General features: G+C 39.8%; 1 protein-coding gene across 1 annotated transcript; it reads left to right on the forward strand.

Moving 5' to 3' along the window:
- The first annotated feature begins 1,444 nt into the window (after window positions 1-1,444).
- On the forward strand, window positions 1,445-14,694 carry fkbp5 (FKBP prolyl isomerase 5). The gene is given in 12 exon segments (XM_086116757.1): window positions 1,445-1,658; window positions 6,093-6,223; window positions 6,344-6,488; window positions 7,573-7,715; window positions 9,411-9,528; window positions 9,625-9,781; window positions 10,653-10,743; window positions 10,862-10,945; window positions 11,033-11,218; window positions 11,315-11,554; window positions 12,114-12,136; window positions 12,138-14,694. Coding segments are annotated over 11 exon segments (1,362 nt in total). The 5' UTR covers window positions 1,445-1,658; window positions 6,093-6,118; the 3' UTR covers window positions 12,208-14,694.
- The last annotated feature ends 993 nt before the right edge of the window (window positions 14,695-15,687 follow it).

Genomic DNA, 15,687 nt, shown 5'->3' on the forward strand with positions numbered 1-15,687 from the left:
CTTTAATGGGACACATCAACATGCAAATGCGACAGTGTGTGTGTGTGTGTGTGTTTGTGTGCGTGCGTGCGCACATTGGGGAATTACTGTACAAGTAAATTGAGTTCCTACCATGGTCACAGGATGAATTACGCTTGTAAGTATTATTACATCAGAGCATTGAGTTGGCCTAAAGCAAAAAAGAGCTGGTTTAGTACAGTATGATGTTTGTTTTATTGCATGTGTCAAAATTATGGCCCCAAGAGGCAGATTTCACTGTCTGTTGTTACGTGTTTTGTTATATTACTGTATTTTGTTGTTTTATGTGAACTGTTTTGTAAAGCGCTTTGTTACAGCTGCAGCTGTTGTGAGAGTGCTATGAAAATAACGATGTATTGTATTGTTCTGTATTTCTGGTGGTCCACGAAAGTCATTCATGTCTTCTTCATATTTTTTGCCAAATAGATTTCTTCTGTTTATTAAATGTTAACAGAAATGTAACCATATTGTCGTGTGTGTGTGTGTGTGTATGTATATGTATATATATATATATATATATATATATACACACACACACACATATATAGGGTTGTTACTATTTTCTATTTTTTGAAACTCAATTGTTGCTAGAGAATATAGTCTCAATGAAGTGCAGGTGCAATGATGAAGGCAATATGTAAAATGGTGATTATACATTTCAGTTTAATCCATAACTGTGATGCAGCCAGTGACAAAAAATGAGTGTGACGCCACTGTTTTCAGATGTAGCCCCCTAGGGCCTTGCTATTGAAAAAACAAGGGCAGTTTTGGAATCGGCAGGGGGAAAAAATAGCACTAAAGGTTCCCTTGCAAAACCAATTAAAAAAATTAGTAAAAATGTCATACCTGTGTTACTTTGCTTTTTTTATTCATTCATGTAGATGTGATTATTATTATTTTTTCAAATATAATATTCCGTGGAAATCCGAAAACTAAAACTTATTTACAATTATTTTCAAACGCTGGTTAGCAGCGCTTAAACGAACAGCGCGTCGTGGAATAGCATCAATCCACCCCCCGGGCTCTCCTACTCTGGCTGCCGAAAGCTTCGCTTGCCGCTCTGGTGTCAGTCGTCTCGGTTGCGCTTGCGCGTTGTTGACGATCGGAGCTGTCAGCTGACCTTGAGTGGGAGGAGGACAGCTTGTTCCGGAACAGCCTGTTCCCGGCAGACCAAGTTCCGCACAGAACGGGTTACAGGTCAGTGTGTCTATTTGGAACACAGTGTTCTCATCAGCAGCAGCGGAGGCGGTGCAGCCACAGTAAGGAACATTGTATTACTTTGTGGCTCCTTTCCAAGACCTGCCCTTAATTTTTATACCGAACGCCTTCACGCCGCTCCACTCTCTCACTCTGCTCGACACCCCCCCCCCGCCCCGCCCACCACACGCCGCCCGCCCCTACCCTTGCGTATTTTCCACCTCTGTACATCCCCCGGCTCATTTTGACGTGTGCACTCCATGTGGCCGCTACGTTTGTGGTGTGCAAACCGAACACAGGTCGCCAATCCGGTGTTGCGCGTCGGAACATCTCGTACCCAGGACGTGACGTACGCCGTACCTAATCATCTAGCAGGAACCGGCGTTCTTTAGTTCACTTTCCCATGTTGGATATTTATTTTTAAACAAGAGGCACAAGAAAATGTGAGTCTTATTATTTATTTTGCTCCTCTGTGACTTAATTGGAGTGTTTCTTATGTGATTCGGCAGCTCTCTGCTCATTGAGTGATTGAGATCATTTTTTAATGCATCCTGTAGAATTAGTCGGCGATGTGTTGAGGATTAACATGTATTGGGGGCATTTGAGGTTGCAGGTGTAGCCCACTGTGCTGTGGAAAAAGGAGGGGGGGGATTAAATGACTCTTTATTTTTCATTATTTTTTAACCGTATTATGAACCAGCCCATCAAATGTTAAGTCCGAAGATCCGAAAAATTAATTTATATTGATGATGTGATTTCACATGAATGTTGCGGGGGGGGGGGGGGGGTCTGACTCATTTTGTGCAATTATCAAAACCTTCCTAATGTACTTTAAAGAAATACATAAAAAAACAAGAGGAGGAAGAACACGGTGACTTCTCTTACATACAATTCATGTACTGTATATCTTGATGAAAATGAATCCTTCATGTTTAAAATGTAGTTTTCCATGTTTCTGTTATTACATAAGAATCCTCTAAATGCATCATTCATGTTTGAATGTATGGTAAATTTTCACATGTTTTAATTACTTTTTTTTAAATGCCAAGAATGGTAAAAGAAAAACCCTGGAGCGTCACCTATGGGCGTAATGCTTTAAGCTTTGCACCAAGTTTTAAGATGATCACTCTTATGATAATCGTAATATTTCATCATCAACAAAAAAAGGCACGCCAATTGATTCATTTCTCCCGGAATTCTACATTTGAGTCAGTTAGATGTCCTCGCATTCCTGCAAAGGGTTTCTGAGTTTAGGTGTAGTCCTCACATGCTTTAATGTAATTGGTTGTTTTCACTGCGGATTTGATACATGGAAAGAAACTTCTTTGTAGCTGTTGTCATGAGGTTTCATTCCAATGTGATCAATACATTGAATGAGATGAAATGCCATGGAAGGTGACTCAAATGAAACAGGTTTCATAAGCGGAGGGGTCTGAGATTGCAGAACACCATCAGGCTACACCGGTGGGGAAATGTGAATAGAAGGAACATGGTGTTCGGACACACACACACACACACACACACACACACACACACACACACACACACACACACACACACACGACACATACACATGTACGCGTACATAATCATTTGAGGACACTGCGTTGACTTGGATTTATTTCAGGTGGGGGGGGCTCACCTCAAATTTAAAGATAAGAATTGTTTTTCACTCAATGTACAAACAGAAATAATGCGCTGTATGCATGTATAAGGCTTTGGAATTTTCTCAAACAAACCACAGACAAGACGCTGCCATAATCTAAAGCTCCGTTGGTTGACAGATCAATTTTGTCTTTGTTGAAATGTCTCTCAAAAAGAGATGGGTTTTAAAATAACCGAACAAGATTAAGAAAAAGGGCGCGCTGTGGAGACATTTGAAGAAAGCAGCCCAGATTGGCCAAATTGGCAGAAATCGAATTGACAAAGTAATTCAGGTTGTTTGAATACGTCATCACCATTTTGCTCATCATAAAACTGCTGCCAGTAAACAGGAGCACACGCCGTCTCCATCTCGCTTCCTCTTGAGGCTATTTTGTTCCTTCCCTCGGTCGAGCTCATTTTACCAAAGCACACAATGTTCTTACAGCCTCTCCTGACTAACTAAGTAGTTGTGAACTTATCGACTTGTCACCCTTGAATGCGCAAAGAACAATTTGGTTCCCTTGCTTTCTAAAGCCAGGCTGGTGTGACCTTAAAAGGATGAACACTAACTTTTTCCAGTCGGAAAGAAATCTGAAATTGAATTCTGTCACCATCTTAACTAACTTAACCTAAATAAAATAAACCCAAAACTACTTGTGTGGAAGGAACTGGGGAGAGAAAGGCATGCTGACCAGGCAAATTCACGTCATCTTTTTTTTTTTAAACATTCCTAAAGAGTGGAAAAAGTTAATTGCTTATGACATGTAAATATACGCTTCCTCGTTTGATGACAAATCCGCCGGGCCAGGAACATGCATGCTCACAGTGTACATTCCGTTCTTCATCTTGTATTCCTGACTTTGACTTTCGCCGTGTTGCACACGCTGCACACGTGGGACTGAGCAGCCAGGACTGGCATCGCAATGTTCCAATTTTCTATATGGACCTCATCGTATCACACTTGCCCTCTGCCATCACAGGTATAAAAGCGAAAAAGGCAAAGAAAAAGCAGAAGGCACTTGTGGGGTCCCTCCTGGGACCTGGCGTCCACATGTGTGGACATGATGTTTTTGGTTTTCAAGACTACAATGTTCAATTTTGGACTACAAGGGCCTGGCGTCCACTTACGAGGACGTTGCATCATGTAAAAAGATAATTCTTTGTTTTTACACTCATCAGGTCCCAATTAGCCTAAATATCCAAGAGAAAATAAAAATAAAATAAAAATGCATGCCTTGCAAGAGTTCATGCATGAGGGAAGTTTGACATTTTCTCTGCAGCTTTAATTTATTTTTATTTTATTTTTTCCCCCACACATTTTTGACCAAGATTTATTTCACTGTATGGTACCTCGCCTTTCGATTCCTTCACTTTTTCTCCACCAAAGTTTTTTTTTGGTGCGTGAAGAAAAATGGCAACATTGTTTTCCTGATTATCTCCTTCAGTGAGCCTTAAACTCTACACTTAAACCAATACACATATGCGCGGGCACACACACACACTCACACAAAGAAGTTTGTGAAGTATTCAAACGTTGCTTGAAAAAAAACCAAATAGTCTCAGTTCCGAATGACATGATGCATCACAAATGTATCCCATTGTGCTTATCAACGCTTTTTATCAGCGCCGCCACATATTTTTCTGGCAGTTTTTTTTTTATTTTTTATTTTTTGCATTATTGCAAACAAACTCACGTGTTGACACTGCCACGAACTCTGAAAAATTTCACTTCACAAAAGACGACCGGTTGTTTTCATGGCAATTTTGGCAGCAGAGACTTTATGCTAAATTGCCTATCAACATGGTTTAAATACAAGAGAGATAAGCATTTGATTTCAACTGTGTACTAATGGTTTCAATCTGAAAGTTGAGTTTAAAAAATGCTGACATTAGCCAAAAAAGCTTCTTACTACAAACTATTGATATGCACCCCCCCCCCCCCCACACACACACACTCTCTCTCTATAGAAAAATACAAGATAAAATCAATAAAATAATAAATAAAAAAGAAGACGACATCACATAAAAAGCCTATTTGTGCAGTTTCAGTGATTTAAAAGACGCAACCAATATTGTGCGTCTCTGATGGAAAATGCTCTCTCAGCTTTAGTGTTACATCTCGACTCTGGAATGACAATAGAAGGGCCGACTGACACACGGCCCTCAAGATCTGAGGCCAGGGTTTAAAACCTCAGTTCGATAACTTGGAGCCATGGGCATCTGTGCTTTAAAAGTAAAATCTAAAATGTAATCTAAAACAGATTTGAAGCCAATAAAATGATGCTAAAATCGGGGTGATATGGTGTCTGTCGTCTGAGCAGCACGGTTGTCGACTGGTTCGCAAGTCCGCCTCTCAATGCAGAGGTGCAAGGTTCGATTCTGGCTCCGGCCTTCCGGTGTGTTTGCATGTTCTCCCCGTGCCTGCGTGGGTTTTCGCAGGGTACTCCGGTTTCCTCTTTCATTCCAAAAACATCCATGGTCCTTAGGTGTGATTGTGGGCGCGTGTGATTGTTTCGTTTTTTTGTACCCTGCGATTGGCTGGCAACCAGTTCAGGGTGTACCCCGCCTACTGCCCAAAGATGGCTGGGATAGGCTCCAGCACACCTGCGACCCTTGTGAGACTAAGCGGATTAGAAAATGGATGGATGGATAATGATAATTATAATGATGAGGATGACGATGATGATGATAATAATTGTGAGGATAAGTGGATCAGATAATGGATGGATGGTATTGCCTTGATACTTTGAGAAGTTGAGCAGCTGTTGTCAGAAAGACATTCTTCTAGAGCAGCTAGGCTTCTAATGATGATTATGTGGCCAAAAGCCATAGATGAAAAACATAAAATTGCACCTAAAAGCAAACCCTGTGGTACGTCACAGGCAGCAGTTATTTATTTTTGTCATCATGCAGGTTGTTTCATGTGTTCAGTAAACACAATGACAGCAGCAGTGGCTCTATTGACAATACCACTATAATGTTAATAGAAAACCCCCCAAAACTGGATAAAGCCTCTCAGACCTACAGTCCAAATGCAGGCAAAGTTGTAAGATCATAAAATGTCTGCCGCTCATCTTTTGCATGTGTCTTTGAATAGATGTGAGTTACGCCATGCAAAAGAGAAGTACATATTTGGATTAGCATTGGCATTAGCATTAGCATGGATGAAAGATAATTAAAGCACAGCTTGATAAATTTTTTAACACCAAATTTGTTTCTGGATTATGACCCAGCGTCACTGGAATGCCCACAAGAAGACATGACAACTGATCAGGATCTTTCTATGGACGGGGCCTCGACTGCTGCTGTGTTTGCTGCAAAGGGCATTGATGTAACGCCGAAAAAAGACCAAGGAATAATCAAGGTACTGTTGTCATATTTTGTAGTCTGAGATTGACTTCGGGCACTTTTCTGTCACATGGCAGAGGCTTTGGAAACATTACTTTTTTTCCCTTTTTTTTTTTAATCATCTTGCTGCTTGAAGGTTTTCAAGCGTCATGGACATGATGGAGAGCGCCCAATGATAGGGGACAGAGTGACAATCCATTACACGGGAAGTCTCCTCACTGGGAAGAAGTTTGACTGTACCCGGGATCGTAAGGAGTCCTTTTCGTTTAATGTTGGCAAGGGTAGGTGACTCACGCCTCTTTCTTTATTTCTCCTCTACGGCATGCAAATAGAACACTTAAGATCAACATTTTTCTTGCTGTGAGGAGAACGTTGAATTAGGCTCATCTCTGTCGTTGCCATGATCACCAGGGATGGGTATAATGATTTATTATGCAAGAATACCGCCATTCACATGCAATTTCACGTCTGAAAGCTTCCATAAAGGATGTGTATCCCTCCAATGAAAGACGATTCGATACGTATCTCGATACATGGCGTGCGATAAGATTCAAGGAGGGTTCATTTTAAAAACGGAACGATTCGGTTCGATTGAGTGGGATTATGATTTGATTCGATATGGTTCAGTTCAAGAGGGTATGATGCAATGAATTTCTCTGTGTCATTTTGTAATCTGATTGAACCAGTCAGGACTAGAAATGTGGCATTTCAATATTATGTACACACACACACACACACACACACACACACACACACACACACACACACACACACACACACACACACACACACACAGAGACTCTGTGGTGTACATCTTTCCACTAAAATACAACATGGCTAGTTTTCTGTCGACAGAAAACCCCCAAAAGATCCTGTTATTTGCGTACAGTGCATTGTTGGCCTCCATTCACACAGACCCTCCAAAAAGGATGGCGAACATTCCAAAGTGACGATCCCATATTTAACACACCTCCAATTGATTGCTTGTTATTTTTCACCATAGTTTGAAATGTCGTTTAATCATTAGGGGATTTCTTTAACAACCGTCTGCTGTGTTACTGCTAATATGACTGTTGGGAATGGATCTCATAACATGGATGAGGTTTGTGGGAGCCATTTCTTCTGACTGTTGCTTAATCATGAAGCTACATTCTACAGCTAGTTATAGTATTTCCCTTCAATCCATTGGTTTAGTCATCTTTACTCATCACAAAAGTATTTTTACTATGCAGAAACCCAACAGCTGTTTGAGTGTTCCCTTTCGGTGTTTTCTCTGTGGTGACTGCAACTTTTTAAGAGCTTATTTAAACGTAAAAACATGTATAACCGATAACTTAGAAACATATTTTTCTTGGATAAAAACAGGACAAGTCCTCAAAGCATGGGATATCGGCGTGTTATCGATGCAAAGAGGAGAGGTGTGCACTTTGCTGTGTAAGCCGGAGTACGCTTATGGCTCCGCTGGAAATCCAGACAAAATTCCTCCCAACTCGTCAGTGCTTTTTGAGGTAGGTACGGAATGTCGCCATTGACATTTGGGCCTTGAATAGCACATGCATTCCACTGAGCGACCGTCTCTGGACAGAGCAGCCATAGTCCTCCATTGCTGAAAATAAAATAAACAGTCAACAAATGAATGCGCTGCATCACAAGTAGATTCGTTTTTGAGAATGTTCCAGCCACAGTCTGGACATGAATCCTCTTTGAACTCAATTAGAATTCACAGTCGGACATGTTTGTCACACTTTAGTAAGGAAGAGTCCTCAGATCGTATTAAGTCCTTCATTCAAAAGCTTCCTGGAGTTCCTTGAAAGATCTTGTTTAAAAATATGAGTGGCTCGGTTAATGGATGGATTTTATTATTATTATTAATATTATTATTACGTGAGCACATTTAACAACATGTAATTCTAAAAAATTTTTTTTGTTTTTATGATAAGTATTTTTAATTTAGAAATGATTTACCTGTACCATGATTTGGGTTTGATTTTCATTTATTAGAACATCCTGCTATTTTGCCACGGTTGTGTTCACTTTCACAAATTTCATTTTTAAATTCCAATTACCAGTTCAAATTATTGACTCAACTCTGTAGCTTTGACCCTGCGAACGTAGAATTTGAGTGTCAAAGCTGCAGGCAAGATTTGAGTATAGCCTCACTTCGTTCATTTTCCCCCAAATTTCTGGCCAAAGTCACAGCCACCACTAACGGGCATGACTTTCAAGCATGACAATTCATAATTATGTGCAATCATTACAAGATATTTTCATCTTCAACAAAATACGGAGCTGCACCAGCAATGTAAAGCTAGCATTAGCACTGAGCAAGCCGACGTTAGCCACAGCTGCAACATTGACTTGTTTGTCATGGAGTAGTTATGATCCTGAATGGTGTTGGTTTATTTTATTTTTTGGGATATACTGTATATTGAATAAAAACTCAAGAAGAGGTGATAAATTTAGTACAGAAATTGTTCTAATTCCACCTTGCTTCTGAATCCTAGGAGGTCCCTTTGCTGTTTCTGTTTGCTAGTTCAGGGCTTCTCAATCTTTTTTCATCGATTGACCCCTTTTTTCAGCCAAGTCCCCACTAACCAGCGCAAAGCATTTTTGGATGGGAAAAAAAAGACTTAAGAGTGCCGTGCCATCAGTGTGGGATTTATTAAACTATGGAACTCCGTTTGTAGTCATATCTTTAGATGGCCAATGACTGACACTTGGTCAGACATGCATTCTGTTGTTTTTGTTGACAGAATGTTTTTCTCCAGGTCTGTCGTTTTCTGAAGAATGAAATTAGAGGTACAAGATGGGTTAGACAGTGTTTAATTTTTTTCACAGATGAGTTCACTCATCTATTTATTGTCTTGTGTGCGACAGATTATACTGACAGTTCTAAAAATGACAAATGAAAAAAAAAAGTATTTTTTTTAACTGCAAACTCCCCCTTTGATTACATTCGGAGGAAAAATAAAAACAATAAATACTGTCTGACCATTTTCTGAAAAATAGTCGACCTATCACCAAATGTTCATTGGTGGCAACTCCTACATGTTTTTTGTTATGTATTTTCACCTCCCACACTAAACCTTCCCTTGCGCACTGCTGCGTTTTTATTTCTTTCTCAAATTGCATCTCTCACACCAGCATTTGTTTCAAACAAAAACTAAAAACTGAAGAATGTTTATGTGTGTTTATTCAAACAGATAGAATTGCTCAAGTTCGAATTAGGAGAGAAGCTTACAGATGATGGTGGCATCATACGAAGAATAAAGGTCAAAGGGGATGGCTACTTGAATCCCAATTATGGCTCAGTCGTAGATGGTAATCCCCTGCACGGATAATATATTTTGCGCCCTTTATAATTTGGATTATATTACAAAACACTACATTGGAATCTGTGTTGTGTCACCCCTCAAGTGCATCTGGAGGGAAGCTGTGACAGTCGACTGTTTGACATCAGGGACGTCAGCTTTGTTGTCAGTGAGTCAGAGGATAAAGGTGTTCCTCTGGGCGTGGACCGTGCCATTGATAAGATGCAGAAAGGAGAATGTTGCATACTCTACTTATCATCAAAGTAAGTTATTCTTCCTGTTTATATCATTATTCATATATAGATAAAACAATGTACTGTACAATAAACGCCCTCCGTTGCAAGGGTTACGTTCAAGACCACCGCTGCATTAAGTGAAATCAGTGATATTGATAACCTTTTTTCTGAACATTTCCTAGGCATGTTTTTATAGCATTAGTTTTTTTTAAAGGTCTTTAAACACACTTCAAAATAATATAAACACATTCAAAAACAAAACAACCCCCCCCCCCTGCCGATCTTATCAAGAATAATATTCATAACATTTATCAGGGGACAAATGTTACAAGTGAAAATTATGAGAGAGCGAGAGAGAGAGACAGAGAGAGAAATTTTTTGTGAAGCACTTTTGCTAAAAATCAATGGTTTCATTTGAGAAGCAAATTTTGCAACCTGCAGAATTTGGAAGCATGTTGCTCCCCAATTTGACATTTTGCAATGAAGGAAGTATAGTGGCGGCCCGGTGATCCAGTGGTTAGTGTGTCGACCTCACAGTTCAGAGGTACCGGGTTCAATTCCAGCTCCGGCCTCTCTGTGTGGAGTTTGCATGTTCTCCTCGGGCCTGTGTGGGTTTTCTCTGGGTACTCCGGTTTCCTCCCACATTCCAAAAACATGCATGGCAGGCTGAATGAGCATTCTAAATTGTCCTTAGCTGTGAGTGTGAGCGTGGATGGTTGTTGTGGTCTGTGTGTGCCCTGCAATTGGCTGGCAACTGGTTCAGCCTACTGCACGAAGATATGCTCCAGTACCCCCCCAGCGACCCTTGTGAGGATAAGCGGATCGGAAAATGAATGAGGAAGTATCATAATCTTGACGCTTTCACATTTAAAGCCAGATATTCCCCGCTCTGTTGCAGGTATGGCTTTGGACGCAAAGGAAAACCAGAATTTGAAATTGGGCCGGACAAAGACGTTGTATATGAGGTTACGCTCAAAGATTTTAAAAGGGTAAGCATGAGCCAAAACATCTTTTACCACCAAAATATGGTATGGAGGTAGTATTATCGTTTACTTAAAGGCAATTTTATGACGACTGAAAATGTCTGCGTCTGTTTGCTCCATCAAGGCGAAAGAACCCTGGGAAATGGATTTGCATGAAAAGCTGAAATTAGCCTCAGAAATCAAGCATAAAGGAAATCAGTATTATAAGGTAGAACAGCCTCACTTTTCTATTCTAATGAAGATAGAATATTGTCTGTTTTTGTCATCGACTCAAAAATATCGTTTTGTCATTTAGGCAGGACACTACTACCATGCTGTCATCCAGTACCAGCGCATTGTTTCCTGGCTCGAGATGGAGTTTGGTCAAGCCCTGGAGCAGCAGAAGAGGATTAATGACTTTCTTTTGTCATCCCACCTCAATTTAGCGCTGTGTTTCCTGCGCATTCAAGATTTCTCTCTGGTAGTGGAGAACTGCAACAAGGTGTTCTGCGTTCAGCATTTGAATCGATGGTCGCATTTCATATGCGAGTATACATTCGTAGTTACCCCGTGCGTTGTTTTTGTCGTTGCATCCAAGGTGATCGAACTGGACGCGAGCAACGAGAAAGCCTTGTATCGCCGTGGCGAGGCCCGTCTCCACCGAAACGAGTTCAGCCTGGCCATGGCGGATTATCAACTTGTGCTGCAAGTCAATCCTGCTAATCGAGCTGCTCACCGTCAGATTTCTACTTGCCAAAGCAAGATGAAGGAATATCACGAGTTGGACAAGAAGACTTACGCCAAAATGTTCCAGAAATTTGCAGAATGTGACACCAAGGTCTGTGTCTATGTATTCTTTTGTCAGTACAGAAGGAGGAAAAAATATTATTTTCACACCCACACGAGGCACATTTGCACAGTCTAATGAGATCCAATACAAGAGGTGTATAAAAAAAACATTCTGCCTTTGTGAAGATGATTATGCTCAAATTTGATTGACTCCGTCGTTAGTATAAAAGCAATTAGGGCAGCAATGTCAGCAAACCACAAAATTGGAGTCTCCTTTGGCCATGTTGGCGGTTGTTCTCTTCATGATTATACTGCCCTCTGGTGTTCATGTTTGAAAATGAGGACATTTTTTTTTTCAGGAGGCAACGTGAGATTTACATTTCACACTTGATGGACAGGCACTCCAAAGACTCAAATATTTTGAAAACCAGCAATCCAAAAGTACATTTTTGATAATATGACCCTTTTGAAATGTTTCGTTATTGATCTTAGCCTGCACACGTGTTTTTCATGGCATAAATAGAGGAACACTCAGGAAAAGTTTACTTTCCATGAACATCTTTGGGTGAAATAACCAATCGGTGTGTTGTCTGATTTGATCGAAACAGAATGGGAGGACAAAGAGGAAGCGTGAGGAGCAGCAAGAACAATGAACTGGGCATTGAACGGCGACGGAGTCAGGACCGCCTGTCATGCCAGTGATGTCTGCAAGAGAAGGGGCACGCCTCCATGCCACCAACTCCAATATGCCCATTCCAAAGCAGAGTACACATTTCTCTTTCATGGGAGAGCATAACTTCTAGGACACACCTGTGAGTGGCTTCAGGACAGCTCATCTTGGCCTGTTTTTCAAATTCAAACATGAGTTACCGCCATCTTGTATGGCTCTGAAGATGGGATGGGATGTGCCTCATCGGTGTATGTTCACATCTTCAAACATGGATTTCCAGGGTCTGATGGACCATGTCAACATTGGCTGTTTTGGACTGGGACTTGAATCTAAAATGCATTTTGTGCTTGGGATAACATCTGTATGCTGCGTGTGCAAAGACAGTTTCAAATTAAACAGTTAATAGTGTTCTTCTCTGCAAAATTCCTTGAGGAAAATTGATAAGTTATTTGTTTTGTCTAAAATATTAAATTATGCATCGTCTTGTTCCTAAATCAGGTAACACTAACGGGAAGTAAGCACAAATGAAAGCCCAAACGAAATAGAGTAACCTCTCATCTGAATTTTCAACTAACCTATTTGGTCACGACTAGCGGTGTAACAAAAAACAGTTTGAATCGGAAATCGTTTTTTAAGTTTAAAAAAAAGCCAGTGCATCGAATCGAACCAAATCGAATTGTTCTATATTGAAATCGATCATCCTCGAGTCGTATCTTACACCATATATCGAGATATGTATCGAATCACCTCTTATTGGAGAGAGAGGCACATGCCTTGTCAGTCACCACAGTGAACAATTTAATTAATTCACCAGATTACTTGAGGGGAAAAATGACAAAACATAGATAAAATAATTATTCGTAACGCATTATTGGTAATGTTAACAATATATATATATATATATATATATATATATATATATATATATATATATATATATATATATATATAAACTTTATGCAAACTACTGAAAAAATACTTGAAAAGTATGCTAGGAGTTCTTTCATTCAAAAAAATATCTATCTACCTACAGTATATATATATATATATCAATGTTTAATAAAAATAAATATTCCCTATCCAAATTGACCGAGGGATGTATATGCTACATAGGTTTGAATTTTGCACTGGCTCCGCTGGTTCTAACTCCGTTTAAGGTCCCTAAAGTACACAAGTGTATTCCTTTAATTCACCTCAGTAAATGCTTCTTACTTTGAAAATTCACTAATCTAGCCAGGGTATGATTCATATCATGTATATATTCATCCAAGCATGGTATTAATGTTCTCCATTGAATGCATACAATTGCTGTTGCACGTGAACCAGTTTCATCTGATGAATGACGTTGCACCTTCGGGACTGATAAAGAGATCTTAATATGACTTTGAAGCAACGACTACATATGAAACTGGTGGCAGCTTGAAAAAGTGAACACTGACTGAACTTAAACTTGCATTTCTTGGCAAATGTATCAGAACATCCCGAGTGTCCAGAAAGGTGGAATTCCTAAACATGCTCATTGGTGACAAAGATGAGCGCATACGTGCACACTTAAATGATGGCCTCGTTTCTTTTCTTCCTGCTCAATTTTAAGCAGTGGTCCCGTGCCCTCAGCTTAGGTTTCTTGAGCACGTCTTATAACGTGAGACTTGCAGCATCATGGAATGGTTGTTGTCTCTCATAACCTTATCAATATGGGCAGATTTGTAGTCACCGCTGACTGATTGCATCATCTTTTGACGTAAACAAAGAAAGGCAAAATTAAGTCTGGTCTTTTCAAGACATAAACAGGACAAATGTTAAGTACCGATAGATAAAGGACAGTAACGAAGCCATTTCTGATAATAAGATCAAATCAAAATGGAATTTTTCAATGTAATTTTCATGGATCAAGTGCACCTTTATGGATCTCTTTTTTTTTTTTATCGTGTGAATGTTCATAGGAGACTATGATGCACTTTTGACTAAATGTCTGGAAAAGTACCAGACAATGACCGTCGGATGTTTTATAAACATTGGTATGTTGATAATTAAAAACCTTGACTGTCTTAAGTATGTTGCGTATCGCTGTGTGAGTGGTAATATTCATTCATTTCTCAATATATTCCTATGGCCGTCATCATTTTGTACAGTGAATGTGAGCATGAAGTCATTTTCTATTGTAAAAGATCATTCTGACTTTGGTTTGATGTCCTTTTTTTTACATCCCATTCAAACAACAACACAAAAAGTGTGAACAATAGGCGAAAAATGAATAAAAACTAATGTTCCAAAAGAAGCACTCTGCCAATTGGTTTCTAAAGGAAGCTACGGGTTTTTTCCTTCGCAATGTTTACATGTAAACATCCCACTTGTGTTTCATGTTTGAACCTGGCATTACGGCAAAAGAAATACAGGCAGAAATGATGTAAGGTACCATTCATGTGAGTGTTCTATCTATATTTTTTATTTGCATTTTTGTTTTATTTTTTATTTTTTGCACTTCAGAAAGAATAAATGAGCATCCGCATACACGGAAATTGTGTCTGTCTTTAAGGTTTGGCCAAGCATCGGCAAGGATATTTCAATGACAAAAGTACAGTGGAGACTTGAAATGGAGGCAGGTGTGAACCATCTCTCATTTAATAGGAGTTAGAATCAGATTACTTCATTCTATAAATGACCACATCACCCAGTTATAAGCTGGTGTGCACACTTATATCTTATTTAGAGTTGGGGCTCGGAGGCAGCAGCTTTAACAGGGAAGCCCCGACTTCCCTCTACCCAGCCATTTGATCCAACTTTTCCACGGGGATCTCCAAGCATTCCCAGGCTAGCCGAGACCCTCCTCTCAAGCCTCCCTGAATAGACCTTACTGAGGAGTGCGATCCGCCTGTAAATGAAGCACACCTGCCAAGTCTCCCTTCTTAAAAACACAAACAGCCATTCACCCTCACAATCGCAACTATGGAATATTTAGAGCAGTGCTGTCAACCTCATTTTTGTCGTGGGCCACAGTGTAGAACGTTATCTCCCTTGGTGTGCCGTTATGACTGTGAAACAATATAAAGATGTCAAGAATAATGGTCTCTTCAAATATTGTTTAAGTCACATGAATGAGGGTTTTGGTAAGAAGAAAATGCTCACAATATGTCTGCTATTTATTACAAATGAACATTTGAAATTTTGGTAGATTTTTTTCGCAAGCGTCATGGAAGTTGACATGTTTGATTTGATTTTGCGGACCACAGAAAATAAGATGGTGGGCCCAGGGGCCTTGAATTTGACACCTATGATTTAGAGTGCTCAATGAACCTACTGTGCATGTTTTTGGAAGGTGGGAGAAAAGCGGAGTACCCGGAGAAAACCCTGTATACACACATGCACACGCACACACACACACACACACACACACTAATGTGGTGTGTGTGTGTATGTATGTGTGTCTCTCTCTCTCTGTATGTACTGTATATATATATATATATATATATATAAATAAACAAGATAAATTATAAAAGAGACGTCAGGGTCAG

Source organism: Hippocampus guttulatus, chromosome 8 (assembly GCF_054856545.1).
Source record: "Hippocampus guttulatus isolate MCC_2025c chromosome 8, RoL_Hgut_1.0, whole genome shotgun sequence".
NCBI classification, from domain to species: Eukaryota; Metazoa; Chordata; class Actinopteri; order Syngnathiformes; family Syngnathidae; genus Hippocampus; species Hippocampus guttulatus.